The following is a 22315-nucleotide window of genomic DNA, read 5'->3' on the forward strand; positions in this document are numbered from 1 at the left end:
GCTAAAGGAGTTGGCGGATGTGATTGCAAAGCCATTGGCCATTATCTTTGAAAACTCATGGCGATCGGGGGAGGTCCCAGATGACTGGAAAAAGGCAAATGTAGTGCCCATCTTTAAAAAAGGGAAGGAGGCAGCTCCGGGGAATTACAGGGCAGTCAGCCTCACCTCAGTCCCTGGAAAAATTATGGAGCAGGTCCTCAAGGAATCAATTCTGAAGCACTTAGAGGAGAGGAAAAAGTGATCAGGACCAGTCAGCATGGATTCACGAAGGGAAAGTCATGCCTGACTAACCTAATTGCCTTCTATGACGAGATAACTGGCTCTGTGGATGAGGGGAAAGCAGTGGACATGTTATTCCTTGACTTTAGCAAAGCTTTTGATACGGTCTCCCACAGTATTCTTGCCAGCAAGTTAAAGAAGTATGGGCTGGATGGATAGAAAGCTGGCTAGATCGTTGAGCTCAACAGGTAGTGATCAATGGCTCCATGTCTAGTTGGCAGCTGGTATCAAGCGGAGTGCCCCAAGGGTCGGCCCTGGGGCCGGTTTTGTTCAATATCTTCATTAATGATCTGGAGGATGGCGTGGACTGCACCCTCAGCAAGTTTGCAGATGACACTAAACTGGGAGGAGTGGTAGATACACTGGAGGGTAGGGATAGGATACAAAGGGACCTAGACAAATTAGAGGATTGGGCCAAAAGAAATCTGATGAGGTTCAACAAGGACAAGTGCAGAGTCCTGCACTTAGGATGGAAGAATCCCATGCACTGCTACAGACTAGGGACCAAAAGGCTAGGCAGCAGTTCTGCAGAAAAGGACCTAGGGGTTACAGTGGACGAGAAGCTGGATACGAGTCAACAGTGTGCCCTTGTTGCCAAGAAGGCTAACAGCATTTTGGGCTGTATAAGTAGAGGCATTGCCAGCAGATCGAGGGACGTGATCATTCCCTCTATTCGACATTGTTGAGGCCTCAGCTGGAGTACTGTGTCCAGTTTTGGGCCCCACACAACAAGAAAGATGTGGAAAAATTGGAAAGAGTCCAGCGGAGGGCAACAAAAATGATTAGGGGTCTGGAGCACATGACTTATGAGGAGAGGCTGAGGGAACTGGGATTGTTTAGTCTGCAGAAGAGAAGAATGAGGGGGGATTTGATAGCTGCTTTCAACTACCTGAAAGGGGGGTCCAAAGAGGATGGATCTAGACTGTTCTCAGTGGTATCAGATGACAGAACAAGAAGTAATGGTCTCAAGTTGCAGTGGGGGAGGTTTAGGTTGGATATTAGGAAAAACGTTTTCACTAGGAGGGTGGCGAAGCACTGGAATGGGTTACCTAGGGAGGTGGTGGAATCTCCTTCCTTAGAGGTTTTTAAGGTCAGCCCTGGCTGGGATGATTTAGTTGAGGATTGGTCCTGCTTTGAGCAGGGGGTTGGACTAGATGACCTCCTGAGGTCCCTTCCAACCCTGATATTCTATGATTCTATGGTTCTTGAATGGAAGGTGTTAATAAGTGCAGTGTTTGAAAATTTTACCAGACACCTACTAGCCTAAGAACTCAACCTACTAATCAGAGTATATATGAAAAAAATGGGGAGATGGGAAAAAGGTTACAAGCAAGTACCATTCAAAGCCCATGGAGAGGATCCTGGTATTTCTACTAGTATGCTATCACTGAGACTTCCTTTCAGGCTCTCTTTTTCATATGGAGCCTATGGTTAGTATGTGTAACCAGTTTAGAGCTCCAGGGGGAAGGAGCTTCCTATATTTTCTTCCCAGTTTAATGCCCCTTTTCTGATGCAATGGGAGAATAGGTCCCGACTACACTTACTCACCCAGTCTTCTGACTGCTACAAACAAGGAAGGAAAAAGAGATCCTGTTACTCTATCGCCTCCAGCCTGATTTTAGAGTCTTCCCCCACAAAACTAAATCCAATGCTTGCCTCTGCTGCCATTCATAGCTTTCCCAAGCAGCAGGATGAAATTAACGTTATTCTTGACAATGTAAACTGTGACCCAAGTGGTTCTGAATAGTAGAAATGAAGCTGACTACCAATACCAGGGCTTTCTGTTTGCAGATTCAGGAAGATATCACTTGATCAATTCACATGGGACAGTTCTGTTTAACCACAAAGACCAGATTTCTTTTTTTAAGTTAAGAGTTTAAGTTCAGTAGAAATGGAAGGCTTTTGTCACCTTTTTCACTCACCCCAGCTAGTGGGTTTTCAAGTCAGATAAGTGTGGGTCTATGCAAGATATCATCAATTAGAATGACGAATTTCCACTGAGATGAAAAAACAATTTCTGAAGTTAACCAGAGAGAAAAACAAAGCAGTGATGTACATCCACAGCACAATGATCATACAAGTATGTTAAAGTTTTCTATTTTCTAGACAACAAAATAACTAGTAGCACTTTTAGGAAAGTGGAGAAAATTCCAGAATTACGTAGCCTAAAGCTACATAATAAAAAATACCAGTTGAAATACATGTTAACATTTCCTCTCTAAAGATGTAAACACTACTACATAGATCTTAATTCTGAAGATTACAGTGTTAAAGAGATGCCTCAATAAGACAAAACATTCAGGCTCCGTAAGGAAACCTCAATATTTGTTAGATACTATGTTTATAGTACAAATATAATTGCAACTTGGAAAATGATTTCAAAAAGGTTAGAAAAAATATGAAATTGTTTCCATTTTAAAGCAACTAAATACATATAAAAACAGTCTGCAGAGAAACACATGCCACAAGCAGTGACATTGCACCAGACAAGATGAAAAGCATGAACATCCTGGTTTACAGAAGGAGCATGTCCTCACAGAGAAGTAAAATAGAATATTTTGTGGCAAGACAGTTGTAAGGCAATAATGATTGCTAAGGCTAATCTACACTAGAATGCTGCAGCTGCAGTTCTCCCATCAGCATAATAAAACCACTTCCATGAGAGGCGGTAGCTACGTCAGCGGGAGAAGCTCTCTCACCAACATAGTGTTATCCATACCAGCGCATAGGTCAGTGTAACTTAGTCGCTTAGGGAGGTGGCTTATTCACACCCCTGAGCAACATAAGTTACATTGACATAAGTGTACAAGCTCTTAGAAAGTTAACCAAGCAGCCCAGTATCTAGCTTAGGGAACCAATAGTATTAATTGACCTACAGCTCGCTACTTATTGCTGAAGGTGAATTTTCATTTAAAAAGGTATGAGCAAGATTATGTGTCAACCAGTAGGGAGTGGAGAAACAGGAGGATGGCACCTGAGTCTGTCCAACTGAAGTGACACTGGCTTCAGGGACACGTATAAGGAAAATGTATCTGGGCTTACCTGATAATTACCCCCTTTTTAACAGGAAGATAAAAGAGATCCTTAACAATGGGGTTTAACCTCTTTGAAACGTAATGGGCAGAACCAAGCCTATCAGTCACTGGCAGGGTGGGAGTGACCTGGCCCTTGTTCCTTTTAACTAGACTACAACTATCAAAGTTTTCTATTATCTAAAACACAAAAATAACTAATAGCACTTCTAATCAATGGGAGAAAATTCCTGGCTATTGTAGCTCTGGCATTCTACGCCTAATGAGTTATTTAGCACTTTCCAAAAAGTGATTATTCTGTCCATAGGCTCCCCACCAATTTTCCTCTGGAGTACTTCAATGACAACAGAAGCTGCTTTGCTCTCATACTGCTCTACAAGTATGGAGCTACATGTGCCAAGAAAAACAAACAAAACACATTACGTCCTATTGCCTGGGATGAGAAGTAAAGGGTATCTAAGAGGTGTTGGATATAAATGATGCCTGCGAGGAGTATTTTCCATTGGGATGCACCCCAGCAATGAGAATCAAAACACAACACAAACTAGAAGTCTGAAGTACAAGAAGCCTTTCCAGGCTACTACAGCCCTGGCAGAAAACATGGAAATTACTTAAACATTTAACCCCAAGATTACTTCAAAGTTTTCCCTCAATAATGAGACTGCCAGGGTGCCCATCTGTGGAATCCACTGGTGAGAATTATATTTCTATGGGAATGGTTGTGCCCTTTACTCAGGAAAACAGAACTGTATTTTCTTTCTGTAGGTTAAAGTCAGATTAGGAAATTTTATAGAATGTGTTAGCAAATCTTCCCAGACACTTGGTTTTTGCAGGAATTTCCTATTTGGGCCTAATGGCATCCTCGAGAGATTTAGCATGGAAGGGGACACAGCATTCTCATTTGGATCCTGAAGGGAAGAAATTCATAGTAGTCTCTTCCCTTTTCTTGACACTCATTTCCCCTTCTCCTGTTCTGCAGTATTGTCCAAGGGAAGAACTAATCCTACAACTCTTCTGAGAATTATCTCAAATATACTACAGCAAAGAGTTTGACTTAAGTCTCTTCTTCCTGGACCATGGCTTCTGACTAAAACAGATGGCCATCCTCTAAGGAGAACAGAAGTTTTCCAGATTTTCCTCAATTTTTTGATATTCCATGCTTCACAGCTTTAGGCTTATAATACTAGAGAGTGGGGAGACAGCTTAGAAAGGAAAGTGGGGCTGTAAAACTCCTTAGTACAGAGAGGTTATACGTGTTTTAAGGCTTTTCTAGCTGGATTATTATACTTTGATTTTGGCAGCTCTTCCAATTAAAGGGAAAGAGAGCAGGCATCTCTGAACACAAGGACGTAAGAATGGACCTAATAGGTCAGACCAATGGTACTTCCTTTTATTTTAAACCTGCTGCCTATTAAATTCAATGACCCCTTCTTCATTTGCTTTGTGAAGGGGTAAATATCACTTCCTTATTCACTTTCCCCACACCATTCATGATTGTACAGACCTCTATAATACCCCCCCTTAGTTGTCTCTTTTCTAAACTGAACAGTCCCAGTCTTTTTAATCTCTCACCAAATAGAAGCTATTCCATATCCTTAATTATTGTTGTTGCCCTTTTCTGTACTTTTTCCAACTCTATATTTTTTGAGATGGGTGACAAGAACTGCACGCAGCATTCAAGGTGTGAATGTACCATTGATTTATATATTATGGCATTATGATATTTTCTGTCTTATCTATCCCTTTCCTAATGGTTCATAACATTGTTAGCCTTTTTGACTGCCACTACACATTGAGCAGATGTTTACAGAGAATTATCCATGGTGACTCCGAGATGTCTTCCTTGAACAGTGACAGCTAATTTAGAACTCATCATTTTGTATGTATAGTTGGGATTATGTTTTCTAATGTGCACTACTTTGTATTTATCAACACTGAATTTCATCTGCCAACATTCATCTGCCTTTATGCACTTCTTCACCCGAACTGACTGCTCTGAGGCAAGACACCCCTGCGTCAGTCTAGCAAAAAGTGGCCTTGCGAGATACCTAGTTTCTTTAGCCTCAGAATATGGACCTACTGTCTCATCACCGAAAGTGTAGGGCTCCATCCACACATTCCATAATATGGGAAGAAGAAAGGCAGATTTTTCCTTTCTACTTTCTCTATTTTTGCCCATCAAGAGGTGTTGAACGGGGAGTAGTTGTTCCAGTGCCTAACTGAAAGAAAAGGTATGTAAAAAGCCCATAGACAAACCTGAAGCCTGGCTGCAAAGCTCGGAAAGGACTAGATCACTTTTACACGTGTCCGTTTCTGCTCTGCAGCAGAAACATCTGAAAAGCTTGGCTTAAGCTGAAGAACGTGAACAAAACTGATGGGATCTTCAATGGCTGCGCCACTCCCATCTGCCAGAGACTGACAGGTCTGGTCATTCCACTCTTAAGCCATGGCAGTCTGAAGACCTATTAAGGATCTGTAGCTCTTTCTATCTGGAAGACAAATTGCCTTTAACAAGTGTCTTGGTAACAGACTAGGACAAGAAAATCAAAAATGTAGAAACCAGTTTAAGACATTCAAAAAACAGGCTAAGAAAGTAGACAAGAGACACCTGAGAAGATGAGTTCATGTGAAGGATATGGAAGACAAGGGCATATTTGGCTCACATATCTATGAAAATCCAAGAATCTACTGATATTTAATCTCCTGAAACAAAGGAAGTGACAGAGAGGACCAATCTTAAATAGCACTTTTTATCACCTCCGGATTCTCCTTATCTTTATAGTACAAATATATAACTAATAGCTAAGGCTGAAATACTTTTTTTCTGGAACAGGCAGCCTAGCACGTAGCAGTGAGTACCACTGACACTGAGAACTCTGATTCAAGACATTTTCTGATTAAAAACAAAAGCTCCAAAACGTCAGCAAGTCTTAACGGGAGACCAGTATCCTGTAAAGTTGACATTTCTTATGCTAATAACTACAGTCAGGTCATAAGTTGACATTCTTGGCTTTTTACTTGCTAGTTCACACTACCCAAGGGATAAGTTTTTACATAAATATCCCCATATAAGTGCTGAAAACAAAGTGTTTGACTATGACAACATGGTATAGAGAGAGTATAAAGAGGTGTTCATAGGTAATTCGCCCTGCAGTAGCCTCTTTTTTTTTTGGTACATGTACTCTAAACCCAAGAGTAAATTGCACAGCAGCACTACACTATTGCAAAATAACTGGATCAGCTAAAAGTGATTTTAAGAAAGAGAAATCAAAGGGAAGGAAGGATCGTTAGGTCAGTGGAATGGATTCAGGATTCATCAACTCCCACTTTTCCTATCGACTTATGTGGCCATGGGCAATCTGCTTAACCTCTCTTTACCTCAGTGTTCTCATCTTTGAAATGGGAGTGATAATACCTACCTCAAAGGGGAGAGCTGAAGTTTACATTTTTGTAGAGCTCTTTGAAATTGTTGTATAGATGATGCTGTATAAAAGGAGCATATTTTTAAAGTGCAGTTCTACTCAAAAAAGTAACTGTCTAAAAATGTCATCAATTTCCATATTTTATTGGGTCTTATGATCAGATGTGCACAAGTAAAAAAAGATTTTATTTTCAAAATGATAATTTAACCTAAAATATGAAACTGAATTTCTTCATTCGCATGAATCATTGCTACTAATAAAAATTCTACAGGCCAAATCCTAAATTATACCTATGCTAATTATATTTACAGGTGTAAGTATCTAATATAATTGTTGATTTTCTCATTGTCCACAAAAATAAGCTTTTAAATCCTGCTATGCTCTTCACCTCAGTTGTTGCTTGTGGCAATGCTGTGTAAGGAGGGTCCATGACCAACGCACATAATAGGCTGCATGTAGGCCAAATGAGGCCCACCAAGGCTTCCTGTGTGGCCCGCTAGCTCACCTTAAAATATATTTATAATTAAATTCACGAACAGCAATGCGCTGCCTATCATTTGCCTATGACTTCCTTAGTAAGTAACTTCGTGACAGTACTTAATTTGTAATGAAAGAGGTGCCGTGGCACTGCCCTGGCATAAGTTAAGCACTGGCTGGGTGGCCAGAGAGCAGCAGCTGCTGGCCAGGCACCCAGCTCTGAAGGTAGTGCCACCTCCAGCAGTAGCGCAGAAGTAGCAAGGGTGGCAGTACCATACCATGCCACCCTTCCTTCTGCACTGCTGCTGGTGGCGGTGCTGCCTTTAGAGCTGGGCAGCCAGAGAGCAGTGGCTGCTGGCCAGGAGCCGAGAGATGCAGGGGCTATGAACTGTCACGTCTAGGAAGTGCCAGGGCTCAGCCCTGGCAAGCCCCAGCACAAATTAAGTACTGCTTACTGGATCTTGCATTCTCGCGATAGCACTGGCTACGACTGAGCTAGGACGCTACCCATTTTTTCATAAGTGATGGAAATGGAGTCAAAAATGAATGCGAATGGGAGTAAATGTTGCAAAGTTGACAACGAAAGCCGAACCTTTTAACCCAAACTGGACAGTGGATTTTCTTATTATTATGCCACCTCAGGTAAATGCAAAACCTTTGTATTTAATATGCCAAACCACTGCATCCATCTATAAAGTCATCAACATGAGGCGCCACTCTGAATCAAAGCACAGTAACTTCAACGCAGCCCATCCTCCTGGCAATGCTGAAAAACGTGATGAAATTAAAAATCTGAAGTTTTTGTATCACACTTAAAATGTCATTCTCAGAACATCAACGACTATACAGGAAAAGCAATAGCTGCTTTTCTTCAGATAATGCTGATACTAGCTAAAAAGAAATAGCCTTTCCTGGATGTTGAGCTTCTGAAGGAGTGCACCTTGGATATGCTGGAGGAGCTTCTCATCAGAGATAAAAACAAATATGACATTGTGAACCGTTTGAAGCAAGTTCCCTTGTCTGATTCCACGGTAGTGAGAAGATTGGAGGTAACTGTCAGCACTGCTTTCCGATTTAAAAAATGCCAAATGCCTATCTCTTGCAGTGGACAAATCAAGTGATTTAAGTGACACTGCCCAGCTTTCACTGTTTGTTAGATTTTATCATGGTGAAATTTTCAAGGAAGAATTTTAGTGCTTAATACCACTAGAAACATACACTACAGGAGAGATCTTTTTTGAAAAGGGAAAAGGCTTTTTTTTTTTTTTTTTTAAATGGTTTTGATCTGCAGAAAGTAAACTTGCTTGTTACAGACTGAGGTCCCTCCATGACAGGGAAAGAGCAGGGCTTTGCTTCACATTTGGCAGCGATACACCCTTCACTAAATACACTGCACTGCACCATTCACCAGACTGTCCTGTGTCTGAGGACTTGGAAAAAAAAAACAACAATGGGCATTGTGATAAGATTAGTGAATTACATATGCTCAACTTCTAGCTTGCAACATTGTCTTTTTAAAGCTCTTTTACAAGACATTTCAGCCAAATACAGTGACCTGTTGCAGCACAGCGACAGTTGCTGGGTAAGTAGGGGGCGCTTGCTGCAGAGGTTTTGTGCGCTTAAAAAAGAAATGATCAAATTTCTTTCAAACCACAAGACCAACAAGGCCTACGAGTTCCCGGAATTTACGAATGATGTCCCCTCTATGTCACAGGTAGCTTTTCTGTGTGACAAGCTTTAACGGTCACTTGAATTCCCTCAACTTGCAGCTCCAAGGCCATGCAAGCAATATCAGGGATCTGTTTGAAAATGTGTGCGCCTTTCAGAGGAATCTTGAAATCTTTCAGGCAGACTTAACAGGAAAGCTGTTGCACATTTCCACATTGCAGGTCGTTGTGACAGATGCAACTTCAATGAAAATGATACAAGAATTCGTAAACAATCTGATTGAAAATTTTAAAATGCGATTTGGGAATTTTAAAATTTCAAACAATTTGCTTCTATTTGTTCGTGATTCATTTGTTGTCTCTGCCAACAGATCTTGTCCTTTTGAAGCAAGGAACGTTCTGATTCAATTGATGAAGGTGCCTTTCAATTAGAAATTTTAAGGCTCCACAGCTCAGATATCTTGAAGGCAAAATTCAGAGAAGTAGAACTTCGTGATTTCTGGACTCAATATGCTGACCAGTTTCAGAATAGCCAGAATCTAGCCATCTATCTTTTAACAATGTTCACATCAACGTACCTCTGCGAATCTGGATTTTCTACCATGAACATTATAAAAAAAACCAACATAGCAATCACCTGACAGATGAGCATCTTCACCAGTTCATGTGCCTTGTCCTGACCTCCTAAAAACCACTCTTCACAAAGCTTGCCAGAGATCATCAACGTCACACCTCCCATTAGAGATTGCCACAAACACAGGTAATAATACTGATTTATAAACTTCTTTAAGTACTAGTGTTTCTATCTTTTATGTTGCAAACAAAGTCTTTAGTGGCAGCTGAAGTAGTGTATCTTTAATTTTATTTTTTATTTGGTCAGCAAATGGCTTGTCTCTCATCATAAAATTCTCAAATCAGCCTCGATAGATCTAATTGAGTATCACTGGACTAGATGATCACAAAGGTCCCTTCTGGTCTTAAAGTCTATGAGTCTATATCCTAATACTTTTATGTTCTGGTTTACTAAAGAATATCACGTGAGGTCTTAAATTAAAGCCAGGGTCACACTGGTTATTCATATCATTGAGAAATTATACTGTGTATGCTGAAAATATGCTCTTGGATTCTGTATCACAGCAGAGGTGGCGAAACAGGTTTTCTGTCAGACAAGGGATGTTTATGCACTTTTGTCTGTCAAAGTGTAAATTAAGTATTGTCTCATTCACAGTGGGTCTCCCATCACCCTTCTAAGCTAAATGCAGATGAAACATTGCAAGAATTTAAAAAAGGATCTAACAGGTATAGAGACACAGCAGGGGAAGAGAACTTTATTTTGAGAAACACTTCAAACACTTTGCTGGACTATATTTAGGGAACAAAGATGACATTCTGCATCTAGGAATTAAACAGGCAGTGTATTAACGTTCATGAAAATGGGATCACAACCAGCTGTGGTTGAAGATGCTGCAGAAGGCTTCTGGTGAGATAGACTTCACTAGATAGAAGGTTAACCTAATAAAATTTAATCTTTAAAAAGCATGTTATGATTTTGTTTTATGTGTTAACTTTTTTTTCCATTATCCTTACTCACTACCTCTTGATCTTTGATAATAAACTTCTTGTTTTCACCATAAATATATCTCAGTGCTCTGGTATTAAGCAAAGAGCTGATTCTGAGTTGAATCAGACAAGCTGGCATGTATACTGTTCCCTTGGGTATAGCAGACCTGGTATTTCTGAGAGTGTCAGTGAAGAAATGGCTGGACACTACAGGGGAGCTCCTCAAAGGGACTCGGGGGCTGGGGTACACTGACTGTTAATCTGCATGGCAAAGTAAGGACTGTCCTAGTCCAGAGAGAGTGCTTGGGTGGCTAATAGGCTGGAGTTATCAGGGAACAGACACCCAATTAATCACAAGCAAGTCTCCATCACACTGCTGGGGGGAGGGGGGGGAGGGCTGGGTAACAAGGTGACCCTCAGTCCTGGGTACCCAGAGAACCTGTCACAGAGGATAGGCATAGAGCAGCTTCCCCCCTTGCAAGAGAGGGGCAGCATACATCAGGGAGCCTGGACTGTGACCTGTCCCAGAACAAAACACACGGTGAATCTGGGGTATGTATCATTTTGGGCTACCTGCTGAAAGCAAGAGCCTTGTGGAGCCCTTCAGTGTTTTACCAGAAGCAATGTAGGCAACATGGAAAGGAATGCTTAAGTTTCCCCTTAAGTTCTTATTTCTGTGCTTTTAAGGTTTTGGTTGGATGGGATGCATCCTATTTTAAAAAAAAAAAAAAAAAAACACTTAGCTATGACTAAACAGCTGTTACTAAACAAGTTCTTGTTCGCCAATAGTATTTTGTATTTGCCCTCATGACTACTTCATTTCTTTACCTGCCTTTGTAAGGGACTCTGTCCAAGGCTTTCAGAAAGCCCAAAAAAGTTATGCCACCCTGTCCTCCTTTATCCATATTTTACTTATATGTTTTAAAGGTTTCTAGTAGATTAGAAAGACATGATTTTCCTTTTCAGAAACTGCTGCTTTACCCCATCATGTGATCATATAGCAGTTTTATATTTCTATTTTTAGATATTTCAGCCAGAATACTCATTACTGATCCTCTACGATCTAATTCTCTGAATCACCTCCAGTGCTTTTTTAAAAACATAGGTAAAACATTCATTACTCGACCTGGAAGCAGGGCTGGAAGACAGCAAATTTTAATTAGCGAAACTGTATTTTGGTTAGCAGCTTAGCCACTTCATTCTTAAATTCCTTTCAACCTTGGATACATGCCAGACAGTGGTAGTGACTTGTTGCTCTTTACTTTATCCATTTCAGAGAAGAACTGCACTTTAAAGGGGTAGCGTATTTAAAAAAATTATTTTCCCTCATGCAACAACTGAAAACGTATAGATATGGCACATGTAAGTTGCTATTAACAAAAACCTTCAGATTTCTGGAACAGCTACAGTTTTACATGCTTTATTCAACTAGCAGAAATTAATACTTTGTTTCCCTTAAGCACATCTCTTGTTGGATTATATGGAATTCATTCCTACCAGGATAACATTTCAGAAACCTATTATCAATTCTGTTATTTTAAAAACTATTTTAGCCTAAGTTCAAAACTACAGAATGTGGATTATAAAATAGTTATGACTAATAAAAAATGTTTTTAACCAACCTCGTATTGTAAGCTTGCTATATAACTGAGAGTTCATTTCCTTGTCTCGCTGATAACGTCGAAATTCATCAACTGCCTCACGCACCATTGTGACAGCCAAAACAAATCCCTGTTCAAAATATAATGATATAACAAATTTCCCAAAATGGAAAATATTTTTTAAAAAATACATAAAAAGGAACATGACAGTAGGAGAAAAATGTATGTATAGAGTATTCCATCATTTTTGACAGTTCAGGGTTTTTTTAAACCTTTTCTGTCTATCTAGTTAATCTTTACTGTAGAAACACAACTTATTAAAACTTAAGATAAAGTTAAAACATTATACAAACATAAGAACAGCCATGCTGGGTCAGACCAAAGGTCCATCTAGCCCAGTATCCTGTCTTCCAACAGTGGTCAATGCCAGGTGCCCCAGAGGGAATGAACACGTAATCATCAAGTGACCCATTCCCTGTCGCTCATTCCCAGCTTCTGGCAAACAGAAGTTAGGGACACCATCCCTGCCCATCCTGGCTAATAGCCATTGATGGACCTATCCTCCATGAATTTATCTAGTTCTTTTTGAATGCTGTTATAGTCTTGGCCTTCACATCATCATCTGGCAAGGAGTTCCACAGGTTGACTGTACATTGTGTGAAGTACATCTCCAAATGTATTGAACAATTTTCATTTCTTGGCATATTCCAGCAAGTTACAAATGATATAAAACTATATATATGCACTAGAGGAGAAAAATTTTTAGATGTAACTTGTATTTTAGAAGCAATTAACATCTTTCAACTAAGCCACTGCATTTATATATATATATATATATATATATCTCAATCAGACAGCTTTTACACTCCAAGAAGCATTCCTCACACCGTGATTTTTGGGGACCTATAGTTCGGGTTGCAAGGATTTTTATCAGTAAAGATCTGTAAATGTTGACTTCACCATATAAACACCCAAAAAACAAATACTTCCATCAATAATAACTGAAATATAGATAAACAGCATTTTTTGCAATTTGCCTGAGAACTTATTAGCATTTGATTTAAGGATATTTGTATATTTTTACATGTGATGCTGACAATTTGTGTTTCAACAGTTATGAAAGCTTTTAACTTTTTGAATCTTGATGTCTTCAGTCATTAAATTATTTTCTGCCCCTCCCATAATTTCCTGCAACTGAAAATTTAAATAGACAAAAAAATTTAAACATGCTTAAAATAAACATTGATGTTATCCATCAAAATTATTTAAAAATTAAAAATCAAATTCTGCCAAGCCTACCTACAGTAGTGATGGGGATAATCTCATCTTGCTTCTTTAAAAAAAAAGTTTATTGTCTTTTTTCTTACAAAGATAGGCAGAAAAAGGTGAACTGAAGTAAACATGGCTAAATTGGAAAGTTTGTCACTAATTTTTCCAAATTAATACTGGCTATTCACAGTCCTCCAAACACTGAAACAGGGCTGACTCTTTAGGTTTTGTAAAAAGTGACAAAGAGTCCTGTGCCACCTTATAGACTAACAGACGTATTGGAGCATAAGTTTTCGTGGGTGAATACCCACTTTAGGTTTTGTGAAACTCCTGACCGCAGATCCTTCAATTCTGGGGAGTACCCCAATTAAATTCACAGCTATGAAGGGGTAGTGCCAACCAGGCTCCTACAAGCAGCCAGTATAATCTCTGGAAACACAAAAGAGGGGAAGCTAAGTAACAAAAGGCAGAACGGTCTAGGGGACGAATTAGGAGATGTATTTACATTTAATACTTGGCACTTAGCTCAAATCCCTAACCGTTATACTACCAAAACCTTATTTTTAATGTTATTTAAACCTGACTTGCCAATTAGCACCCTTAATTAGTTATATGACCTATGTTACAAAAAAAACCACCCGCAAACAAACACCAAAAAACTGAATTTCAACCTTTTTCCTCAGGACTGCCCCCCCCCATCTCCCCCCTCCCCCAACACACACACTCCTTTAGAAATGTACACATCTTATTAAGATTGACCAATCATACTCTAAAAATGTCCCAGAGTCTTTTATGTAGTTGACAGGCTACATTGCTATCAAGCCATCTATGTAGAATTCTTTCCATACAGATTTCACTTTCAATTAATGCCCTAAGTCCAAGGAATTGGGGGTAAGGAGGTGCCACTATTATTTTGATGTTACAGACTGTTGCCATACCACATCATATTAATGTATTACTTTTTCTTTTTCGAAGCAATGTTTCATGAGAGATCATTTTACATAATCAAAATAAAACATTCTGTACCTGTAACAGAGAATTTGCACCTGATACTTTCAAATGTACTCGTTTTAGCTCACCAAGGGCATTAAACACCAAAGTAAAAAGATAGCGAGAAAATTTTAACCTTTTCTGCCTTTAAGGATATTTTGTATAGACATGAAACACAGACATTTCAGCTAGAATTTGAATTTTTCTGGAACTCTACATACTGTGTTATGACAATTCTTATTAAACCTCTTAAGGATATCATGACAAGTAGTCATTCTGTAAAACGAGAATGGGGAAAATCTGCTAAAGAAAAGTTTATATGTATAATTTTAAGATTATATACAGCCCACACTTTACATGTAGTGTCCGTTCATGTCCAATCAATGCGATTGGTGAGGACATCAATGGAAGTTGCAAGAGCAAATAGAAGTCAGTATATATAGTACACCATACTATCATTTTGGTTTTGGTTTTTCAAGTGTGTACATCTTTAAGTGACCATGGCAATCTGTTAGATGATACAGAAAAAATTACCTATTTGGATATTAAAAGGAAAAAAATAGCTATAGAAAATATTTTAGCCTCCTAAGCATTAAAGGTTACCTATTTTCAAAACAATAGTAATAGTCTCTCTTTAGCTGTAAAGTTTACTGCAAGTGGGCCTTTCCTTAATTAAAAACAAAAACCAACACTATCCAGAAGATCTGATATAGAAAAATTCTGTGTCTTACAAGTCAAGAATGTTTGTCTAACTGTGTCAGACAGTCTTCACAGTGGGGTATTCCTCATTCCATACCAACTTGGATGCATACTGTATCTTCAAGCTCAGACTTATGTCCGCCACTCAGGAAGAACCCTCCAGACAAAAGATTCCAAAGCTCAAAAATATTTACTGTATAAATATTAAGAGGGGCAAATCAACACGAACCACTTGCAGGAAAACTGATAAGAAATGTAAGGGTTTCCTAGAGGAATATACTCTCCCCTTTTCCCATTACTTAACAAGTGAGCAATAGCCACACAAAATTCTGAACATACTGTAATCCTTCAAGGGAGGATCAGATTGTCTGACATGGAGAGTCCTAAAAAGAAAATTCACAGGTAAGGCAAATTTTCCCTTCTCTGGCCCCTCCACAGCAGACTACCTTCATGTAGAAAGCAGTTAATCATCCTTAGGGAGGGAAGATTCAATTGAGCTATGCAGAAGTTGGAAAGGAACTTAAGGAGGCACCCCCATTTACCAACTCTACATCTGCAGATGAGAAGACAATTGAGAAGTGCAAACAGACCACCACATGGTGGTCTTATAGATCTCACTTTTGAAAATGTCCATTCTGTAAGAAACTAGCTCCATTATTACAATGTGCCGGAGATGAACTATTACAATTTTCATATTCTGATACTATAAAAGGATTTGTTGATGATGATGTTGGTTTGCTTTTATTTTATTTGAACTTTGTGTCCCAAGGACGGGTGAGACACAGTTCTATTGAATCTACTTTTCTGAATAGCTCAAACACTGATTTTCCCAAGATGTTAGCCTTCCACATGGAGGCCACTCTGAAGCTCCCCCTCTTAGAGAAGTAGGATCCTCAGAATTAGGGAAAACCAAAGCTAATAAGAACTGATCACATTCGACAGTTTCCCATGGAAACCTAGCCGGAGTCTTCCTACTCTAGAGGAACATCAGTTTCAAAGGAAATGCCTAATGAAGTAACATACTCTGGAGTCTCTCACTGGACGGAAGGCCTTTATTTTCCCTTCTTCTCATCCACGTCCTGGCCTCAATGACTGCTTTGTATCTTTACTCCCCTAAGAGCCTATCAACAGATGATTTATAAGGTTGACATCAAATGGAAATGTGTTTCACAGTCATCATATGAAGAGCTAGTTCATGGGCCACTATGTTATAAACTCTACAACGTAGAGTAAATCTTAGTCAGTTTAAGCATTGGTCCCAGTAGGAACTACTAGGAAAATCTACATACGAGGCATCGGGTTGTTATAACGGCCTTCTAGTAGATATTAGTCCAGCATAATCTGTGGTCGTAGCCAATATTGCCAGAGTTGAAGTCCATGTATCCAAGTTTTGTCTGAATGATAATCCTATTCTCCTCTGGTCAGTTCCTAACAAAGGAGTACTCCGAAGGAGTACTTCTTCATATGGTACAGCTGTGTCCCCTTGACTAACAAGGCTATAGCAGGCTCTGCCTTATGGAAGAGCAATGAAGTCTTTTAGTGCATGTGAAATTTATGAATTTGCATGTTAGGACATTTTGCCTTAATAGAGAATAAATACCCCTCCTTAACCACACCCTTATATTGGATGAAGAGGCATTACAGGACTCTCTCAAATTAACAAAAATTTGTGTTTTTTCCTCCAAAAAACACAGAAGCCTGCAAAGACAGATCCCCTGCCCTATGCATCCTTAATTCTGGGAAGTCTAGATGAGTGACTGCTTTATCTTAATCCAAGCCCTGACTTCAGAGATTTCCCCTCAGCTTTAGAGAATATTTGAAAACTGACTCAAGAGGTTTTTAAGACATCAACGGGAGTTTTGAAGGTAATGGAATAAGCCAGTTTACAGGAGAAGTGAAATTTTGTGCTGCCCCTTTAAAAGCTTGCTGAGTGGCCTTCTCCTTTATTGGTCCCTGGGCCAAATCCCTGAGGGAACACGGGGGAGAGTTACAACAGAGACTTAAAAGTGAGAGATGAGAGGCATGTTCCCTACAAGTTTCCCAAAGGAAAAGAGCAGCCATTTTTTAATCTCCTGTGGGACCCATGGAGGCTAGAAGGGGAGAGAAGGCATACTCATCCTCCAATGGTGAAGATTCTGACATTCCAGGGATGGAAGAATTTAAACTTCTGACTGTGCCCTCTCATACAGATGAAACCTACAGAACATCGGAAAATACTATACATATCAGTTTTGCAGTCAGTGTTTGATAAAAATGTCAAAAACAAAATTAGTTAATGTACCAAATGTTCTGTACTAAAACTGATGTTTTTGTTCCATATTTCAGTATCTACCACCAGCTAGACAGGGAGTACTAACAATTTAGATAAGGAAGTAGTTCACACAGGAGCTGCAGAGCTCCTGGGGAGCAAGAAATACTTTTGAGAACATGTGCCCATAATAGTTTAAACAAACAATTGAGCACCCTGCCGCCGCCGCCTCCCCCCCATATTAGAACATAAGCATCTACATTTTTAAATTTTATAAATACAATTCTAAAATCAAAAGCAGACTAATACTAAAACCTATCTCATATCAGCTTTTTTGTTTACCAGAGGAGCCCAGTAGGTGTACAGGTAGCCTATTTTCAATGCTGGTACAAACTGTGAGCAGGACACGACGAGAAAATAGAGATTCAAGAAAAACTTGAACTGTTCATATAAAACCTAAAATGAAAAACAAAAGAAAAACAGAAAAAATTACTTAAAATTTTATTTCAGGAATGTACATGAAAAAATATTAATTTTTCCATAAGTATAAACATGCAGTATAATGAAGTTAATAAAATTAGTTCATTATCACTTTTTATAGGAACCATTATGTACAGAGAAAATCATTTAAAATTACTTAAATACTTTCCCCCACAACCCATAAACAGCAGCAATCACAGGCATAAGGATCACTGAATTTTCAAGATGTATTATTTTCAATAATCTCTAGTATATCTCCATCTATCTAATCTGGATTAAATTACAGTAAAATGGTTTGCCCTGGAATTAACTCAAACTATCTGCAATCTGTCCTACAGCAACAACATTCAAAAACCAATTATGATTAAGGCATTTTAGTGTTTGTGGTCCAAACTTGAATTAAACTGATTTTTAAAGACAGTAGTTTCTTTTCCTCATGGTATCAATACAAAGCAAAATTAAGGTTGTTTGGGTGATCTAATTTTGCATATCAGTAACTCCATGGTCCCAACAGAGGGAGTATGTCAGCATCCTGGCTGAAAACACTACTGTGCTCCAAAAAGACGCAGTAGGCAGAAAAGCCTCTGGGAATAGTTATTAGCTACTATAGGGTACAATAGACCTGAGGTTGCTGATTTATACTGGGAACTGAACTAGTGAGCATAAACATGGTGTTCAGCTACCTTTGTTCCCTCTTTTCAGATTCCCTCTCCAAGCAAATATCTTCATAGGCAGAATAAAGAAATTACATGAGAACAAGACTGTTCAGGGGAGTCATGAGGACATGAAAATGAGACACGTTTTGGCCTTGTGTAAATGTAACAAGATGACCATAAAGTAAAATTTAGAAGCTTTAATATTTAGGTCCATATTTATTATAATATACATGATACAACACAGGTTCTCATGAGAAAATATATCAAAGCAATATTTTGAGTGTTTTTTGTTTTTTTGCTCTGCTAAGTCAAAGTAAAACACTGATAATATCTTGCTCGGCAAATTATTCCAAATATATTTATTTTCAGTATGAAACTAATAAACCATACCCATATTTGCCAGTGGTGGGATTGCAAATAGTACAATTACAACTAAGTGCCAGATGCACTACAACATTATGGAAGTTTCAACAGAAGTCATTCAATAAGTACATTTATTATTAACTTATGAATACTATTAATGCTTACAGAGAAAAGTTACATAAATTATTTACAGTACTGTACAGTGCTGTAATTGTTAAAATGATAAATAGCTATGCTGGAGTGATATTGTGTTTATGTTCACAATAAAACATTTTCCTTTGATGTCTAAAATGTTTGAATTATTTCACAAATTAATCTCGGCAGGGTGATTAGCTTTTTTCTTCTCACCAGTGGTTTATTTAAAGTGCCCGTTAGCATAAATTAACAGTTAAAAAACTGCTACTCTTCTTTAAAAAAAAAAAAAAAAAAAAAATCAAAATAGGATTCCTACTGTGCAATTATAAAACATTTCAAAGTACCATATCTTCTTAGGAAAAGAATCTGAACTGTGCTATCTCCCTCAACAGGTAACTGCAAAATATGGCTCACCTTTACAGGCATCAGGAACATGCCTTGTGACAGTCTTAGTAATATACATGTATATTTTTAACCACAACAATCAATAGCTTACCATATACTTAATGAACTTTGTGACCCTTATGAAAGTATACACTGTGTAACTAATCTGAGTATTTAATAATTTAAGCCAAGGAAGAAAAAATTGGACTGATTCAATAAAGAAGAGAATATTTATCTGCATGAGGTAATTGACATTTTATTACCCTGACAAAAGATGGGTCTTAATTATGGAGCCATTACTTTTTTGAGTTTTAATAAAGAAACATATTGGATATCAAGCATTTGCCAGCTACTGGATGATTGTGGTTAGAGGTATAGGCTCAATATAAAACAGGTATGATTACTTAAATTCAAAGGACAAAACATTTCTGTATTGAAACCTACAAGACAATTTGTTAATACAAAAAAGGACTCCGTACAAATGAAAAATGTATTAGTTAAAGCTTAACATCCTTTACTTTAGTCACTGAAACATTTCTCCTCAAAAGTTGTATTTTCAGCAAAACTGATAAGAAATTAAAAAAAAAAACCAATGAAACAGCTACTCAAAACATTTGTAAAGTCAATTTGTAATTTATGCAAAGAATGAACACTGAAGGCAAAGAATTCACTGAAATCAACTCTGTTAAATAACAAAAAACAATAAAAAAGCCACACTGTGACCTTTGTTTTTAAATAAAATGGCAACATTCCAGTCTGCAATAGCAAAAAGTACTTAAAAGGTGCATTCAACGTATAAAATAATTCTGTACTTTAAAACCACAATATGTAAAAACAAATCTGAAAAGACAGCACATTAATTTTAAACTAGGTCTTGTTAACATTGTCCTTAAAATAATTTAAGAGCAACCAAGCCCTGTTATTTAAATGGAAAATTTTTCACTATTTTATTTATATTTATTATATGTTATTATACGCACTCACTGCTGTTAAAGACTTCTGCATAAGAGCATGAACCTTCAGCTATTTATTCCTCATTTAAAGTCAACCCTCTGTGACAAAATAATCATTTCCACACAATCAGCTGTGGTAACACAGAGAGGATTATAACTTCTAGTGAGGAATAAAGAAATGCAAAAGAACATTTATCCCTGAAGTTTAGAGAGCTGCATGGAATTCTAGCTACATGACTCATTGAATTACATGCAAATTGCACTTCTATAATCTGGGCCACTTTGAAAATACAGTGAGATTAGAAACAAAAAGTCTTACACTCATGTAAGGGTCATCACTAATAAAGAGAATGAGAAATTAAATACAGAAAGTATGAAGTAGGTAAGAATATCTATTTCTTCAGACCTTTTTTTTTTTTTTTTTTTTTAAGATACCATAAGGGGCATAAACTAAGCCCACTTTCAAGCAATTATTAGTAGCCTTACCCCAGGTATAAATGTAAAGAAATTGTATTTTTGATTTTTTATAGCATTTCTTGGATATTTTTCTTCACATTTTTCAGGACATCCAAGCCATACTGTACGAGCTTTTAGCTCTTTCTTTCTTCGGCAAATGTTTATGAGCCAGTCACAGCAACTGTAAAGAACAAGAAATATATGGTTTAATTTTTAAAAAAGCTATTCTATGCATTATGCCAATATTTTCAAACCTGGAAATCTGAAGTTAGGAGAATATATTTAGGCCCTCAGGTTTGAAATTTTGGCCTATGTCTATATCATAAATAAAGAGTTGATGGTTTCAATATCTAGTGCAGGTGCAGAGTATTTCTAATACTTAGCCTTACCTGTAAAAATTATGTGTTGCTGCTATCACCTTCTTAACAGCAGGCTTTTCAAGATAAATCTGTTTATCTGTTACTCACTTTCCCTCAAGGAAATGAACTCTAGATTTTGATTTTTAAAAACTAATCTTTTTGCTGTAATTGAAATACAGCTTAGTTACGGTCTCTGATGAGATTTTTACTCATTCATGCTGCTACACATATTCCTTAAAAATATATATATATTTTTTAAATCTAAATGTGACAGATCATATGACCCGAGCCATGAACAAGTAGGGCTCACTGCTAGCAGGTTTAGAAGTCCAACTGACTGATGAACCCAGGCTTTTTGTTTCGTTTAGAAACCAGACTGAATTAAGCAAAAATGGTAGCTTTGAGCATCCAAAGTATAACCATAAAAAACAGGGCTTTTCCAGATGGTATTCTCCTCTTCTTCTAATGGCAGCCACCCTCAACTCTTCAGAGGACAGTAATTTTTTAGTGTGCTGGAGTAATTACTTCACCACAGCTGTCTCAAACCTAATACCCTAAAAATCCCTTCACTTAATTAATGCAGTTGTGTCTTTCCTTCATTCAGTCTCAGCTCTCTCCCTGCCAATTGCTGGCTATGTTCCATACTAGCCAACTTCTAACCTGGAATACAATAACATATTCCCACACAAAACAACTGCATTAAAATGGAGTTAAGTTACTGATATGTACTCTCAAGGGTAAAACGCATTGAAGGTACATTGTAGTAGGAAATTCAGTTTTATAGTTACATTTAAAAGAAATCCTAGCATGTTAAAGTAGGCATGTACAGTAAGGTATCTAAACAACCTTAACTCTGCCTTGGAATATGCAATAACCAGATGGTATGCAATAACCAGATGATTACAATCAAGACATTTTAGTGTTTGCTTTCCCAGATTAAATTAACCTAATTTTTAAAACATATTTTTTCACCTCATGGTATTTCTAACAAAGCAGGGGGTCAAGGTTGCTTGTGTGCATTTTCGAATTTCTTTTAAGGTCTTGTCTGCATGGCGAGTTAGTGCACAGGAGGCTGGGGAGCAAATCTACAGCACTCCAGCATGGCACACACTACTTGACTGTGTGAAACCTGCTACCACGCACTGAAAGTTCCCTACTGTGCTTTGTTTACAGTAGGGAACTTTAGTGAGCAGCAACAGAGTCCATACAGACAGTGTATGACACGCGGGAGCACTGTAGATTTACACCCAATTGCTGTGCAGTAATATATTGTTTAGACATCCCT

General features: G+C 38.1%; 1 protein-coding gene across 1 annotated transcript in view; it reads right to left on the bottom strand.

Moving 5' to 3' along the window:
• The window catches only part of ATP9B (ATPase phospholipid transporting 9B (putative)), a 280545-nt gene that overhangs the window by 222568 nt on the left and 35662 nt on the right, over positions 1–22315 (bottom strand). The window contains exons 3-5 of the mRNA XM_024206823.2: positions 20702–20852; positions 17587–17700; positions 12060–12168 (exon numbers count right to left, since the gene is read on the bottom strand). Coding sequence (XP_024062591.1) covers positions 12060–12168; positions 17587–17700; positions 20702–20852 — 374 coding nt within the window. The remainder of the gene's footprint in view (positions 1–12059; positions 12169–17586; positions 17701–20701; positions 20853–22315) is intronic.

The sequence above is a fragment of the Terrapene carolina genome, unplaced genomic scaffold, assembly GCF_002925995.2.
Source record: "Terrapene carolina triunguis isolate 2854851 unplaced genomic scaffold, T_m_triunguis-2.0 Scaffold58, whole genome shotgun sequence".
NCBI classification, from domain to species: domain Eukaryota; kingdom Metazoa; phylum Chordata; order Testudines; family Emydidae; genus Terrapene; species Terrapene triunguis.